This window comes from Ovis canadensis, chromosome 21 (genome assembly GCF_042477335.2).
Source record: "Ovis canadensis isolate MfBH-ARS-UI-01 breed Bighorn chromosome 21, ARS-UI_OviCan_v2, whole genome shotgun sequence".
NCBI classification, from domain to species: domain Eukaryota; kingdom Metazoa; phylum Chordata; class Mammalia; order Artiodactyla; family Bovidae; genus Ovis; species Ovis canadensis.
The window spans coordinates 16792846-16809183 of NC_091265.1; the positions used below are offsets into that span (position 1 = coordinate 16792846).

General features: G+C 40.2%; 1 protein-coding gene and 1 long non-coding RNA gene across 2 annotated transcripts in view; one reads left to right on the forward strand and one right to left on the reverse strand.

The window, feature by feature from the left end:
- Positions 1-189: 189 nt before the first annotated feature.
- Positions 190-3662, forward strand: LOC138426536 (uncharacterized). Its single transcript, XR_011251666.1, has 2 exons — positions 190-319; positions 2891-3662. It is a non-coding gene; the product is annotated as an uncharacterized lncRNA (long non-coding RNA).
- A 2955-nt stretch (positions 3663-6617) lies between these two features.
- MED17 (mediator complex subunit 17) overlaps positions 6618-16338 on the reverse strand; it is a 29223-nt gene continuing 19502 nt past the window's right edge. Inside the window, exons 9-12 of the mRNA XM_069565143.1 lie at positions 13046-13183; positions 10344-10461; positions 8539-8698; positions 6618-7188 (exon numbers count right to left, since the gene is read on the reverse strand). Coding sequence (XP_069421244.1) covers positions 6977-7188; positions 8539-8698; positions 10344-10461; positions 13046-13183 — 628 coding nt within the window. The 3' untranslated portion in view covers positions 6618-6976. The remainder of the gene's footprint in view (positions 7189-8538; positions 8699-10343; positions 10462-13045; positions 13184-16338) is intronic.

Consider the following 16338-nt stretch of genomic DNA (forward strand, 5'->3'; position numbering starts at 1 on the left):
ATATACAGTACAGAATATTGATCAGTTCCCTGTGCTGTACCCGAGAAGGCAATGGCACCCCACTCCAGTACTCTTTACCTGGAAAATCCCATGGACGGAGGAGCCTGGTAGGCTGAAGTCCATGGGGTCACGAACAGCCGGACAAGACTGAGCAACTTCATTTTCACTTTTCACTTTCATGCTTTGGAGAAGGAAATGGCGACCCACTGTTCTGGCCTGGAGAATCCCAGGGACGGGGAAGCCTGGTGAGCTGCCATCTATGGGTCACACAGAGCTGGACACGACTGAAGTGACTCAGCAGCAGCAGCTGCGCTGTACAGTAGGTTCTTATTCATAATTTATATATAGTAGTGTGTATGTTAATCTCCATCTCCTAATTTATCCCTTCCCTCTACATTTCCCCTTTGGTAACCATCAGTGTGAGATCTGTGAGTCTGTTTCTGTTTAATAAATAAGTGCATTTGTGTAATTTTTAAAATTAGATTTCACTTGTGCTGTCTCCACTAACTTTTACACATTAGGTAGGTGTTCACAAAGGAGATAAATCCTTTAAAATTAAAATGATATTGAAGTCCACATATAAAGAAAAATTCAGTCCTACCCAATAAACTTGAGTGTATCCTTCTGGACCTGCTATATATGAATCTGTCTATATATACACATACTACAATACGCATATTGACACTGTTCTCTTTTGAGGCCAAGTGGGATTCTATTACACACATTACCTTACAACTTGCTTATTCTCCTTTCATGTTTCTTGGGCATTAGTTCATGTCTCTACCTATTCCTAAATATTCTTACTGCCTCCACAATGTAATTCATAGCATGGACACATTATAATTGTTCATTCACTTAAGAATTTTTATTTCAAGTGGTATATACAAAAATAAATATCTTGGGCAATCAATTTTATCAGACTTGTTCCTTCTGCCAAGATGGCCTCCTCTTGTTAACTAAGGTGTTCAACTATCATCTATGAATCACTTCCTCTTAGGAAATTCAATTTTTTGTAAGATTAAAACTTTTTTTGAAGTATAGGTGATTTACAATGCTGTGTTAGTTTACACACACACACACATCCTTTTTCAGATTGTTTTCTACAATCAATAGGGTATTGCAAGATATTATCGTTTCCTGTGCTATCCAGTAAGTCCTTGTTACTCACCTATTTTATATGTACTGGTATGTATATGTTTGTTGTTGTTTTTTCTTCTTGCTTTCTTTTTAATAAGTGCATTTGTATCGCAGAGTCCACGTTTATGATATTTGTCTTTTGTCTTTTTTCACTTAGTATTATCTTTAGGTCCTTCCATGTTGCTGCAAATGGCATTATTTCATTCTTTTTTTATGACGAATATTCCAGTGTGTTGTGTGTGTGTGTGGCTATACTGCAGCGTCTTCATCTAGTCACCTGTTGATGGACACTTAAGTTGCTTGCATGTCTTTGCTATTGCAAATAGTGCTGCAATGAACACTGAGGTGCAAGTGTCTTCAGATTATGATTTTCTCCAGATATATGTCCAGGAGTACAACTGCTGAATCATATGGTAACTATTTTTAGTTTTTTAAGAAGCCTCCATACTGTCCTTCATAATTTCCATTGGCTGCCCCAATTTACATTCCCATCAACAGCACAGGAGGCTTTTCTTTTCTCCACACTCTCCAGCGTTACTTGTAAACTTTTTGATGATAGCCACTCTGACTGGTGTGCGGTGATACCTCATTCTAGTTTTGATTCGCATTTCTCTAACAATTAGTGATGGTGAGCATCTTTTCATGTGCCTGTTGGCCATTGGTACATTTTATTTTAAATTTATTTAGGTCTTCTGCCTATATTTTGATCGGGTTGTCTGTCTTTTTTTAATGTTTTCTAATATTGGTGGGGTTTCTGTAAAATTTAGCAAAGACTGAGTGTTGGAAGAGAGAGAAAGACCACTACTAATGTAAAATCAAAGGATTTAGCTTCAGATTTGACCTTATCAAGTGCAGCCATTAGGTCCATTTGATACAACAGACCAGTGGTTGTTCAGGAAATTCTATCTATAAATATGCTAAGGTACCTCACAGTTTGAAGGACTTTTTCTCACTAAAGTGAACTTATTTAATAATAATTTAGTTTTCTGTTTTTATTCAACAATGATATACAAATGCCAATTAGAATTCCTGGTCAGCATGAAATTATCAGGACTCTTTACTTTGATTTCATGGTGTTCTGACAAAGAAATCTGATGGTGAAGTTAGAGGATAAATGTATGATTTCTGTGGCTGGTTACCACAGACCACAGCTCTCTCTTTGGGTCTATGGACCCAGGGGATCGGGATGGGACTATGTGTAGAGGTTAAAAGAGAGGCCATGAATCGAACTGAGTGGAAGAAGAGATTCTGCCCCTGGCCTCATCTTGGTGTATAGCTAAGTCATCAGGAAGTTTTCCAGATTGTATGTTACTTTTCTACCTCAAACTTCTCCCCTTCATCTACCAGATTTCAAGCCAAGTATAGCCTGAAACAATAGTTCACAATCACTAAATAAGGAAAGGAAAATAGCATAACATGGAAGTTTCTCTGGTGCATAAGCAAGGCAAGTCAGAACATGAGGAGTAGGAAAACTCTTCAGTCATTCAGGCTCAACTTTTAGAGAAGTACAAATGAGTACCTGCATTTGGGAACCCTGTACCATAATTTTAGTCATTCTTTCCAGTGTTTACATTGGTCTGTTTTTCAGATTTACAGACTTCCTGAATAATCCTTAAACAATGATCTTTGTGAAGTATGACTATAAACAAATTTCTGGAAGTGACCTTGTAGATAGTTAACAGCAAACTTCAGGGCAAAAACCCAGTAGCGGTCACTGACTTTTGAGTACCACTTGCGTTACTGTTTTTTCCAGTGGTCATGTATGGATGTGAGAGTTGGACTATAAAGAAAGCTGAGTGCTGAAGAACTGATGCTTTTGAACTGTGGTGTTGGAGAAGACTCTTGAGAGTCCCTTGGACTGCAGAGAGATCCAACCAGTCCATCCTAAAGGAGATCAGCCCTGGGTGTTCACTGGAAGGACTGATGCTGAAGCTGAAACTCCAATACTTTGGCCACCTGATGAAAAGAGCTGACTCATTTGAAAAGACCCTGATGCTGGGAAAGACTGAGGGCAGAAGGAGAAGGGAAAGACAGAGGATGAGATGGCTGGATGGCATCACGGACTCGATGGACATGTGTTTGGGTGGACTCTGGGAGTTGGTGATGGACAGGGAGGCCTGGCGTGCTGCGATTCATGGGGTTGCAAAGAGTTGGACTCAACTGAAGTGAACTGAACTGTGTTACTGTGCTTGCTGCTTTGAAAACATGAGAGCTTTCTCTGTGGTGAACTGTTTTTCATTCCCATCCTGAAGTGAGATATAAAGAAAGCTGACTTTAGCTCCAAGTATTTAAGGCATCAACAAAGAGCAGGAGTAGGAAAGTGAAACTCAATGAAAGACCAAGGCAGAGGGTGTGAGGAGAGGTCAACCAGAGAGATCGGCTTTAACAATGGACATGGAAAAACTAAATCTTCCACCCATAAATGTTCTATCTTCACCATCTAGAAATTTTTCATACAGGACATGCTAAAACATCTAAAACACCTTCTCCTACTGATGAATAAAATTTTTTTTTCCAACTTCTAATTGCTTTCGGGTGGCCTCGACCTGCAATGGCTTGAAGCAGGGCTTGGGTTCCCAGCCAGAGGTCAAGGCTGGGTCGCAGCAGTGCAAGCACCTAACCTAGCCACTAGATCAGTGGTCAGTGACAAGGGCTCTGGCCCTGAGGCTTTGCAGAAAGGAATTTCCACAAAGAAAGTAGTGAAGCAAATGAAGTAGTTATTAGGAGGAAAAAGAGTACAGTACCTGTGCATGGACACACAGGCAGACTCAGATGGAGAGTGCCTGAGCTGCACCCTCGTGGCAGTGTAGATCACTTATATGAGGTATTTCTTACAATTTTCCCTTGGCCAATCATTTTGATTTGCCTCATTCACAGTCCCTATCTGGTATATCTCAGGATCCTTTTGTGTGTACACACCTCTTAGCCAAGATGGATCCTACCACAAAGGCATTCGGGCAGAGCATCCCTTGACATGGTAACCCCCTTGGCTTGCAAGGAGCCTTTCTGTGCACGTGTGGTGCAGGGAAGTCTTCTGACTTTGTGAACGAGAAGTATATGGTCTGGGCAAGGCCAGCATCCTCCCTTAATCATCAAGCTGCTCTCATCTTGGGAGTTTCAGTCAATAGGGAATGAATCTCCAATTGCTTTACCCTGGCAGGGGAGGGGGGTCCATCTGCCTCCTGCCTCATAATTAGCTGGGTTTTTACAGTTGCTTCATGTTTTACATATGCACATCTTAGAATTTAGTATCTCTCACCAACCATAACTAAGCCTTTGAACCAGCCTTGTGGTTAGCAGAGGCATTCCTTCTTCCTATTTTATGGAAACAGCTTCAGAGAGGATAACACTGCCAAGCACACAGCTAAGCAGAAGTAGAGCCAACATTCCAACACAGCTCTTTCGCCAACTATTAAACACTTGGTGAGGGGCTAATTGGTTTTCTCCAACCTCTCTCCCAAAGGCCACAGCACATCCTTCCAACTATGGGTAACTCAGGTTGAACCACTGCCACCACAACTGATCTGCCAGCCACTTTCCCATGCTTACCTTAGCTTCCACTCCTCTCAGACAGGAAGTGACTGATCTCTGAACGTGCCTTAGAACAACAGGGTGAGGAAGGCCTTTGATCACCCCTGTCCATTCCGACGAAGTATACGTGAGTGGGTGGTAATTATGCACATATTCTCATCCGTTCTACTCCAAGACTGGTCCTTGTGACAAGATCATCATAGAAACAAAATAAAACATTCAAACATTTTTGTATTTGACATTCAATTTATGTCCACTATAATAAAGAGGGGGCTTTCATTTTATATCTTTTTAGATTTGTCTAGTAATTCGATTTTTATTATATATATATATATATATATATATATATATATATATATATATATATATAATTTGGCTGCACTAGGTTCTAGTTGGGGCTCACGGGCTTCTCTCCCAGTTGTGGCATGTGGGTTTCTCTTGTAGTGACCAATGGGCTCTAGAGTACATGGGCTCAGCTGTGGCACACAGGCTCCTCCGCAGTGGAGACACATGAGCTTAGCTTAGCTTAGCTGCCCCTTAGTTCCCTGACCAGGGATTGAACCCACATCCCCTGAATGATTCTTAACCACTGGACCACCAGGGAAGTCCCCCCAATAAATCACTTAACTGTATTTTACCAAAAGTATCAATCAGCAAAGGATGGAAATGAAAAAAATAATAAAAACTAGTCCTTTGCTGAAAGTTTGAGATTCATTGTACTGTAGTTTGAGCCTTCATAAGACTCCATATGTGAGATGTGTACAGATTAGCTTCCTATACTTTGCAAAGCAACTTTTGGGACACCATAACTTAGAAAGCACTGGAAAATTTTAAAATACTTGCAGATTTATATTAACCTTTTAATTTCCATGGATAGAAAAATGCAGCTTAATCAGAGGCAAAAAGCACACAAAAACACAAAAGTATTATGGTATTTCATGGCTTACAAGCTCCACTTATCTTTTAAAAGAGAAATACAAAGGATTTCTAATTACTTCAGTCATAAATTATTAAGATACCCATCTTTTAAAAATTGAAAGCCTTCCTCATAAGGAAACTACAGATTACTTACAGATTATTTTTAGTGGCACCAAAAGGCCCATAAGCCCAAATTTCTTATTAAGGGAAGTTCTTCAGACACATTTTAGGACTGGGGCACTATTTCTAAATCATGTTATCTGTTCTTTGCAAAAGGTATTCCATTAATCCATTAGTACTTTTCCTGGGAAAATGCAGAGACCTAGTGAAATAAGACGGAACAAATCTTTAATGAGAAGCAATCCAGGGTTGCTGGCTGAGGCTGGGGACTGCCAAGGTCAGGGTAAGGCAGGAGCAGAGCAAGGCAAATGAGGTCATTCAAGTGGGAAAAAAGACGAAGGAGAAATGGAAGAAACCCTAAAGATACAATACTATCTGCCTTCTAAGCCTTCAGGTGGAGCTCTAAGGAATTTCTCAGCGGACTGAGACCCAGGCATGCGTAACGAAGACAATCAGAGGGAAAAGTACTTTATCCACTAACACAAGAGCTGGTTTTAATAGGTCTAGTGGGGAGGGCTCTTAGCGACCCCATGGACTGCCGGACACGACTGAGCGACTTCACTTTCACTTTTCACTTTCATGCATTGGAGAAGGAAGTGGCAACCCACTCCAGTGTTCTTGCCTGGAGAATCCCAGGGATGGGGGAGCCTGGTGGGCTGCCTTCTATGGGGTCACACAGAGTTGAACACGACTGAAGTGACTTAGCAGCAGCAATAGCAGCAGTGGGGAGGGCAGGACAGGCTCCACTGGTTGGAAAGCACTTTGTTGCACTTAAGAGAAAGGATCTGCTCCTCTCATTGTGAGGGAATTCCTGTATGAAAGCTGGGTCTTAAGAGTGTTTAAATATTCTTAAGCAATAACAAACAGTGGAATGATATGACATAATTCATTTAGGTTAAGAGTTCAGAGTGTCTGGAATTTTTAACCATAATCTTTATTTGATGTCAACATCAAAGGGATTATTTTAAAAAGCTAATGTCAATCCATGTTAGTAATATTTCAAGTCAACTACATAAAAAAAGTACATCTCTCATGTTTGTATACCCTATAACTGTACATAAACTTTTACATTTTAAAGCACTTATCACTTATAAAGTGAAAGGTTTCAAAATGCCAAGCAAACATTTGCTACTTATTATTTTTTAAAAACAATATTTCTTTAGAAGATTCCTCTTCTTTGTGCTTATTGTTGATCTGCAAACATTCCTTAACGTTTCTGGAAGCTTCTCTGGGGAAAAAAAAATCTGGAAACTGGTCCAGAAAAAAAAAATCACAGTAGACAAGGACTAAGTGCAGACATAAGCAGCTCCATTTTATAAACAAAGTTTCGGCCTTCCATTTTATTCCACTGAACTTCTTTGAATGGCCCACGAAGATGATTCCACTTGCTATCTTGCAAAACATCACTTTTTGGAAGGTCTTTACATTGGTTACGGGGAAACTGAACCATAATCTTGCTGCCACTCTCAGGGCCATTACGAACTGTGGAGCGAAACCAAAATATCAATATATTCATTTTTCAAGCTAGAAACAACAAAGATCACACAACTTCACTTTCCATGAGCATAAAAAGCCTTGTCTACCAACTTGAAAGTGCTTATTTAAAAATACTTTTCAGGTTCAATATGCTAAAATAAAATTTACTAATTTATAGATACTGTGTGTATTTGTGCATGTGCTCAGTAGTGTCTGACTCTTTGCAACCCCATGGACTGTAGCCAGCCAGGCTCCTCTATCCATGTATAGTTTTCCAGACAAGAATACTGGAGTGGGTTGCCATTTCCTGCTCCAGGGGATCTTCCCAACCCAGGGATCAAACTCACGTCTCCTGCATCTCCTGCACTGGCAGGCGGAGTCTTTACCACTGTGCCACCTGGAAAGCCCCTTATAGATACTAGGCTGGTAAAAATATTTATGAATTAATGTTTGTAATATAAAAATGTGGCAAAGATGAGTGCTGGTTTAGGAAAATCACATGTTCTATATATTTTCAGAACATCATTTTTTTTCCTAAAATACTTGATAACCTAATCATTTAACAACTTAGTTAATATACACCCACAATGTGATGAAAGTCAAATGTTCAAAATCAGAACTGGAAAGGATGGATGAAAGATTATTCTGAATATGAACTGTAGGTTTTAATGAGGTTTTATAACTCAGGCAAGAAGAAAGGGTATTTAGAAATTCTTATCTATAATGGTCTTGCAATGATCAAGCCTACAGATTTACAAGCTGTGATCCTGTGGGGAAGAATGTCTAACTACCTACTCTTTCAAATATTTAGAGCAAGTATTAAAGAAGATCACACTGAAACGATATATAATTTTCAACAAGACAAAATGTATACATGCCTATCCAAGTGCCCCATTCATGGCAGGTGCTTCACAAAACACCTCTCTGTTCTATTTCTTGACCATCTTTAGGATCAGATACTATTCTTCTTGCACATTTGCAGCAGTGTATTTATAAACTTAAAAAAAAATTTTTGGCCCCATCATGCAGCATGTGGGATCTTAGATGACCAGGGACTGAACCTGTGTCCACAGCAGTGAAAGTGAGTCCTAATTAAGGCAGGAGTAATAATGCTGATGGCATTTTTCAGATAATCTCCTAGGAAAATGTGTTGCCAAGCAAAACATATTTTATAACTACTTAAAAATAACCTGTTGCTCTGAGTAATAGCTATGATGAGATAAATACTCAACATAATTAATAAAGGAACTCACCTACTATAGAGGTTAAGTTACTCTTATGTATGGTAACTACTAAAGCTAAATGAAAAGGCCAAACTCCCAAAGGTCTCTTTACATTCAGAGAAGTAGAAAGTACCTGAGATAGCATAGTCACCATTTGGGGAAGCCACGGTTATGGCAGAGGCATTGCCAATGCTCTCTACAGGCCCCAGTCCCACGTGATTACTGAAGCTCAGAACCTGCCAGCCCATAACCTTGGCTAGCTGCTGAACTGCGTGCACCTGATGCTGTGACATCTGTAAATGAAAAAGGAAATTTCATTGACAATCAGAACAGGTATTTACTTGGCAGTAACTTGACATCATGACTGTAAAGTGAACTTTCATTGGAGTTTTCACTGCCTAGCAAAGGAACGCTATCTTATGTTTCAGGAATTCTCCTCTGTCGGGGGCAAGGGAACAAGATCCCACCTTCCACTGCAGAAGCTAAAATAGCCTGATACTTGCTTTCCTGTACACTGGCAGTGGGAACACAGCCCACAAGCTGAACTTGGCCAGCTGGAGCCTCCCACCTGGATCACTGAGTCTGGAGGAACATTCGAACAGCAGAGTAGCTGAGTATCTTCCACTGGCCCTGTCAAGTCCACTCTCCAACCTAGTTTGTTCTGGGAGGCTGTCACACTAACAGCTTTTATATTGATCCTTAGTAAAGAGACAACCCTGAAACCACCCTGAGAGACCTGACGGATGCACAGGACAATAAAGAGTGCGCCTGCCACCGACAAGGAGGGTGGTGGTGCTGGGATGCAGCAGCAGGGGCCCCGCCTGCCCGTGGCTCTCACATCCAGCTTCCTTTGATCCTGAGCCATTCGCAAGCCTTATTCTCTAGACTTCTTAGCAATTCTGGAAGTTCTTTAAAAGGCTTTTATTAGACTTCTGCACATGTTCTTAAGCTAACCAAAGCTATTTTAGGTACAATCAACCAAGAGCTGCCATACATCACAAATGCCCTTTAAATAAAGGCACCACAGAGGCCAATCAATATAACAGATTACTGCTTCTAGGATGAAGAGGGTCAGTATTTTTGTAAAAATTTCTGCAAAATATAAATATGTGTTTCATGTGAAAGATATATTAGCATTTCAAAAACCAACCGTTATCCCATAAGTCAGTATTTCAATGGATCATCACAACTCCATGAAGAAGGTAGGAAAAATATGTTTCTTACTTTATAGATGAAAGGAAAAAAGGTCAAAAAACTTGCCTAGTGTCACAAAGCAAGTCTGCGGTATAGCTGGTACTAGAACTCAACGCTTTCCATACTGTCCCTTACTATGAGGAACGCTGTCCTAGGGCTTATGCATAAAGTGTTCCATTCATCATAATGGAGAATGGATACTATAGTTTTGTATTTGATCATCCTTTCTCTGGTTTTCTTGGATTAATACTTCACTTTCACGTGGTCCTGGAGGTGTTGTAAATCTCAGCTAACAGGAGAAATTTTAAGTTTGGTAGTCTCAAAACTGGTCATGCATCTTAAATACAAACGAACAGCTGAAACAAACCTAGGACAGTTTATCAACATTTTCAATTAGCCAAAAGGTGGTAAAATGTGCACTAGAAATCGTTTAGTCGCTCAGTTGTTTCAGACTCTCTGTGACCCCCTGGACTGTTGCGCTCTAAGCTCTTCTGTCCATGGGGACCCTCCAGGCAAGAAGAGTTGCCATGCCCTGCTCCAGCAGATCTTCCTGATCCAGGATCAAACCTGCATCTTTTTGTGTCTCCTGCACTGGCAGACGAGTTCTTTACAACTGAGCTACCCAGGAAGCTCTGCACTAGAAATTAGTTGGCAGGAAGAAACGGCTTTTAAAAAATAATGTTACTTCTTATCGACATTGTTCTTTCAACGGGTAGAGTGGAAAGGGCTCAGGAGCTGTGTTACCTGGGACAGAAGGAAGTCCTGAAGCTCCTGGCCCTCATGAGACAGTGTGATCACCCTCCCGTCTCTGTGCACGACCCGGATCTGCTCAACTCCAATATTCAACTGCAGCTGAATGGACCTTTATAGACAACATACACTAAATCAGAAATGTCCAAAATTACCTTATACAAATGTCAAGAACCTTTAGAGCAAAGAAAAACAATACAACAGTTTTGATAATCTATACCAAGACCAATGGGGGGAAGAGTTTCCTCAGGTTCAGTGAAAACTATCAGACTCCCACTAAACTACTGACACCATAGGTCACGGACCACCAGTCTACTCAGAAGGATGTGGGGCAGGAAGCACAGCTTGTCACCCTGCCAAGAGCCCCTGTTCCTCTTCTCCGGAGGACCCTGAGGCTGTCAACACGGCAGCCACACACCTGTGTTAAATAAGAAGAGATGTGCACTGAGAGCTATGTGCACTGAGAGCGTGTGAGGCCTGCCCTGACCCAAATACCCGGGTCCTCACAGGAGCCATGCGCTCTTGCAACAGCTTCACAGACCCGGGTTCCAGGGCCCCTGCAGGAGACTCGGCCCACTGATAACACTCACCCCACCCTGGGACATCCAAAGCCGCCCCCAGCAAGGGCTTGTAATTCCTCCCAGTCCAGAACCATTTTACCAACTGGGGATCATTTTTGCCATAAGCAGTGTTGCCTAGTAACACACATGGCATCTTTCCTTATCAAGTTACTAGGTAATTAGAGTGAGAGTTAGCCAAAGGTCAAATTCTCATACAGAAAGGAAAAACGGTTAACTTTTCACTCTCTTCTGAAATAATCAGCTAACAAGTCAAAATATGTATGCTCTACTAACTCAGCTTAGGTCAAACAAGTTCATAAAATAGCCAATGAATATACATATACAGGTCACAAATCTCTTCCAAGTCAGTTCAGAAATTTTTAGCGTATGATACGTACAAGAAACACAAAACTCCTCAAATAATCCAGGTGAACAAATGCCGAAAAAAACAGCATTATAGCTTTCCACATCTGACAGTACCTCTTTTTTCCTAACTTTGCTTTCACAGCAAATATTTAAGAATAAAAAACATTTTGGTAACTATATAAAACTGTAATTTTGATGAATTAAAGTTTATACATTTCTTTTGAAGGGAAAAAAAGCAAAATTCACAAGGCTTAAAGAAGAAAAAGACTTATAATCTAACCACATTTCTGAATCTTCTTTTTTAAACAAAGGTATAAGGAAAAAGAAAGTTGTATCACTATTGGTGGGCGCATACACGTGGCAATTACTCTGAAAACCAAATCAGGGGACTTCCCTGGTGGTCCAGTGGTTAAGAATCCTTCCTCCAATGTAGGGAACTGGGGTTCAATTCTTGGTCAGGGAACTAAAATCCCACATGCTGTGGGGCAACTGACCCCACGCACCACAACTGGAGAGAACCTTGCACACCAGCAGCACCACCACAGAAGGGTCCTACATGCTGCACAGAGGCCCCAAGTGCACAACTAAGACCCAACACAGCCAAAGAAAGAAAGAATTGTAAAAAGGAAGAAGAAAGAAAACCAAATCGGTAACAATAATGAAAATCTTTAATGTCCTCATCTTTTGACATAGCAATTACGCTTGGAGGACTTTATCCTATAGACACGGTTGCACAAGTACAAATCACTGTTCTGGCATCCAATTAAAATGTTCAATGACAGGAAGTTGGGGGTTGGTTCTAAGAAAGAGAACTACTTTCCATTTTAAAAAGTGTAAGATGACCCTACCAGCTACAGACGGTAGGTAAGGACATTCTGTACTTCCTTCCACTTTCTCTCCTGTCCTGACACTGACTTCTCTTCACAGAAGTTTAAAAGGTGTATGCTGGAGTCAATGCCCATAATCCCACAGTTGTTTCATCTTAGTTGTAGATGCAAACAATTCCAAGTTGATCAATTTTTGCTTTTCCTCTCCTTAGTGCTGTAAGTTTGTACCTTTTGACCACCTTCACCAACATCCCACTACTGAAAACAACCAATCTACTATCTGTGTATTAACTTGTGATTTATGAACGTAAATCAAGTAGACAGCTCCTCCAGGAATGCTGGGGACAGAAGTCATTAAGGGCACAATCTTGAACTGGAATAGACACAAGGGTTGTTTTAGGCTAAACATTACGGAAAGTATGGGCTCTAACATAAACGACCCCCTTCACTTCAAATACCCGAGACTGGCCATGGCCTCCAGGCAAGAACTGAAGTGGATCGGAGTCTGAGGAAGCATGGAAGCTTTCCGCTCAGTGCTGGGGTTCACTCCTGACCATAGCTCAAATATGCAGCACTTACATAGAGACTATGTAAATAGTCTCTGTGACTAGAGACTATTAAATAGAAACTATTTTCGACATTCTTACCTGTCATTTTTTATTTCCCTGTATATTTTGGCCTCACCATGTGGCATGTGGGATCTTAGTTCTCTAACCAAGGACAGAACCCATGACCCATGCAGAGGAAGCATGGAGTCTTAACCACTGGACGATCATGGAAGTCCTTATCTCTTACTTTTAAAAACACTCTACAGCTCAAATAATTTACTGGAATGTTATGCTTCCCTATCAAATAAAACCCCAAATCTTGATGTAATCATTCTTCAAACATCAATACATAAAAAGCAACTTAATGTATTAAACAACTTCTTTTCAATACTTACTTGCATATCTGTTCATAGCCTTGTGATGTGATTAAGACTTTCACACTAGATTCATAAACATCATTAATATTTGACCAATGAGCCTGTATCTGAGGATCTTCAATGCGACTTGCTAAGCTGTCAATGGTTGCAGCAGTCCTTTTAAAGAAAAGAAGTTCAAGTTTTTATAGTCACCATATAAAATAATAAGGTGATAAACTGCTTATCAGTTTTATGGCTATCTGAAAACAGATGGCGACTTTCTGAAAATACCACTATTTGAAAAGCAAAGATTTAAAAGAAAAGTCAGATGTAGCTCTGATGTACTGGTTGTCAACTTCACATCACAACACATTCTCAGGCCACACTGATTTCCTTTTAATTCCATTTGTTTTCTGCCACTCAGAAAATCTTACCAGAACACAAGTGAAAGGCATACTTCTAGGGTACTAATCTAATCTCTAAAAAGAATATAAATTATTCATAAATATCAGTATTTGATCCCTGGTAACAAATAACTTGGGACATACCTACACTTGAGAACTATTACTGTCATGGAATTAGTATTTTCAAGAAAAGCTAGAGAGATTTACTGCACAATTAAAACCTATATCCCAAGAAAGATAAGTATAGTGAGAAATAAGATTTATCAGGTGATTATTATGTACCAAATACTGTAATAAGTGCTTTCATGATTTTAACCTTACAAACAACAAAAGTAGACACTACTATTATTACCTCCATTCTTCAGAAAGAACAAAAGCAGTTTAGCAATGTTTAATGACTTGCCCAAAGTTTGAAGCTGTTTGGGGCACAAAACCTGGAAGTCTAACTCCAGAGTCAATAATCTTTCCTTTACATTTTATACACACTAATGAACAGCCACCGCCTATAAACAAAGCATAAATTACGTAAATTAACCAAACTACTGAGACCCTCAGTGTCTAAAATCTGATATTAGCACTGTATCGGCTAGAGAAGGAAAAGGCATGAGGAAACGGAAGAGATGAGAATAGCTACTGAGGACAAGGGATTTTTATATCAGTTTTTATATGTTCTTGTATCCTGCTTCTGCTCTAGTACTACTTTCTTTCAGTCCATTTTTAACTTTCCTTTCTTCTGTGATTTGTTTCCCTGGCAGTGCTCTAAAAATTTTTACAGCAGAAAAATTTGTGAGAGTTTTCATCTCAGTATTAACATATATCAACAAATTAGAAAAAGACACATAGTAATTGAGAATTAGTAAAAGAAATCATGGAATATTCACACAATGGGCTATCACATGGCTATTAAAATATCTTTGAAGGGAGGGTATAAAATTTTATGATACCATATTTACTTAAAAAAAAAATGCCCTGACACATACACTGTTGACCCATGAACAATGGGTCTGAACTGCACCTGTACACTTACAAGAGAATCTTTTTCACAAAATAATTACTGTAACACTGCATAATTCATGGTTGCTTGAATCCAGGAATGGAAAATCTGGGAAATGGAGGAACTGCCTGTTTTGTGGCCAAGCATAACTTACACCTGGATTTTCAACACAGAGGGTCAGTACCCCTAAATCCTGTGTTGTTCAGTGGTCAGATGTATATAAAAATATATGAATGTTAACTGTATGGAATTACACAGATGGGTCGATACATTTAAAACATAATTTCTATACCTAAGGGGAGAAAAGGGAACATTTTTTAAAGTTTTGCTGCTTCCAAGATTACAACTACTATTCTAAAACTCATTAGCTGCTCACTCATGTCTGACTCTCTGAGACCCCATGGTTGCATGGACTGTAGCCTGCCAGGCTCCTCTGTCCGTGGAATTCTCCAGGCAAGAATACTGGAGTAGGTAGCCATTCCCTTCTCCAGGGGATTTTCCCGACCAGGAATCTAACCCAGGTCTCCTGCATTGCAGGCAGACAGATTCTTTACTGCCTGAGCCACCAGGGAAGACCAATTCTGAAACAAAATGGTTTTAAAGATAACTTTTCCCATGCCCCTCATTTATTTCAGGGAATATTTAACTTTATGGTTAATCAGAAATTTGCAACATTAACAACATAGTCAAATTAATTAATAGCTTTTATACTTGAAATGTACAGATGGAAAGTAACAGTCATCTAACCCTAACCCTACTGTTTATAAGGAACCTGTGTATCCACTATTCAATTTGACCAGAGTCCTTTAACCCCAATTGAGAGAGGATTAGATATTAAGTGCTGCTGCTAATTAAGTCACGTCAGTCGTGTCCAACTCTGTGCAACCCCATAGACAGCAGCCCACCAGGCTCCCGTCCCTGGGATTCTCCAGGCAAGAACACTGGAGTGGGTTGCCATTTCCTTCTCCAATGCATGAAAGTGAAAAGTAAAAGTGAAGTTGCTCAGTCATCTCTGACTCTTCATGACCCCATGGACTGTAGCCTACCAGACTCCTCCATCCATGGGATTTCCCAAGCAAGAGTACTGGAGTGGGGTGCCATTGCCTTAACTTGCCCCAAATTACTCAGCAAGTGGCTGAACTCTGGCTGAAGTGTATCTTTCATCCTGAATTCCGTACTCCTTTCAATGTATCATGCTGTTGTCTCAACATGTCTTCCTAATTCATTTCACTGAAAGTTTCCATCCTGAGACCAAAGACTAATATAAAACCATGACAAATAAAGCTATGACTGTATTAACAGGAAAAATAAAATTCAAAGTAAAATGTCATCCACAAAAACAGTGTGCCCTCACCTGTTGAGTACAATCAAGGCAAAATCACTGAAAGAAGTAAACAGACCTCTTTACTAAGTGCCAATAATGAAACAGAAGAGTACCCTGTGGCATTTGGAAAAGATTTTGTTTAGGTCCTATCACGCCAAGTCCTTTAGTAAATGATGTACAGAAGAAAGAAAATGAGAGGGTGGTCCCAAGATGGTCGAGGAATAGGATGGGGAAACCACTTTCTCCCCTCATAAATTCATCAAAAGATCATCTGAATGCTAAGCAACTTCCACAAAACAATTTCTGAATGCTGGCAGAAGACACCAGGCACCCAGAAAGGCAGCCCATTCACTTCAAAAGGAGGCAGGACAAAATATAAAAGACAAAGAGACAAAAGAGTTAAGGACAGAGACCTGACTTGTGGAGGGAGTCGTGAAGGAGAAGTTTCCACAGCAGGAAACCTTCTCACCAGCGGGTCTGTGGGGAGTTTTGGAATGTCAGAGGGCAACATAACTGCAAGGAAAAAAAAAAAAACCCACAGAATACACACCTAACCGCAACTCCCAGCGGAGAAGCCTCCCAGACACTCGCCTCCGCCATCAGGAGCAGG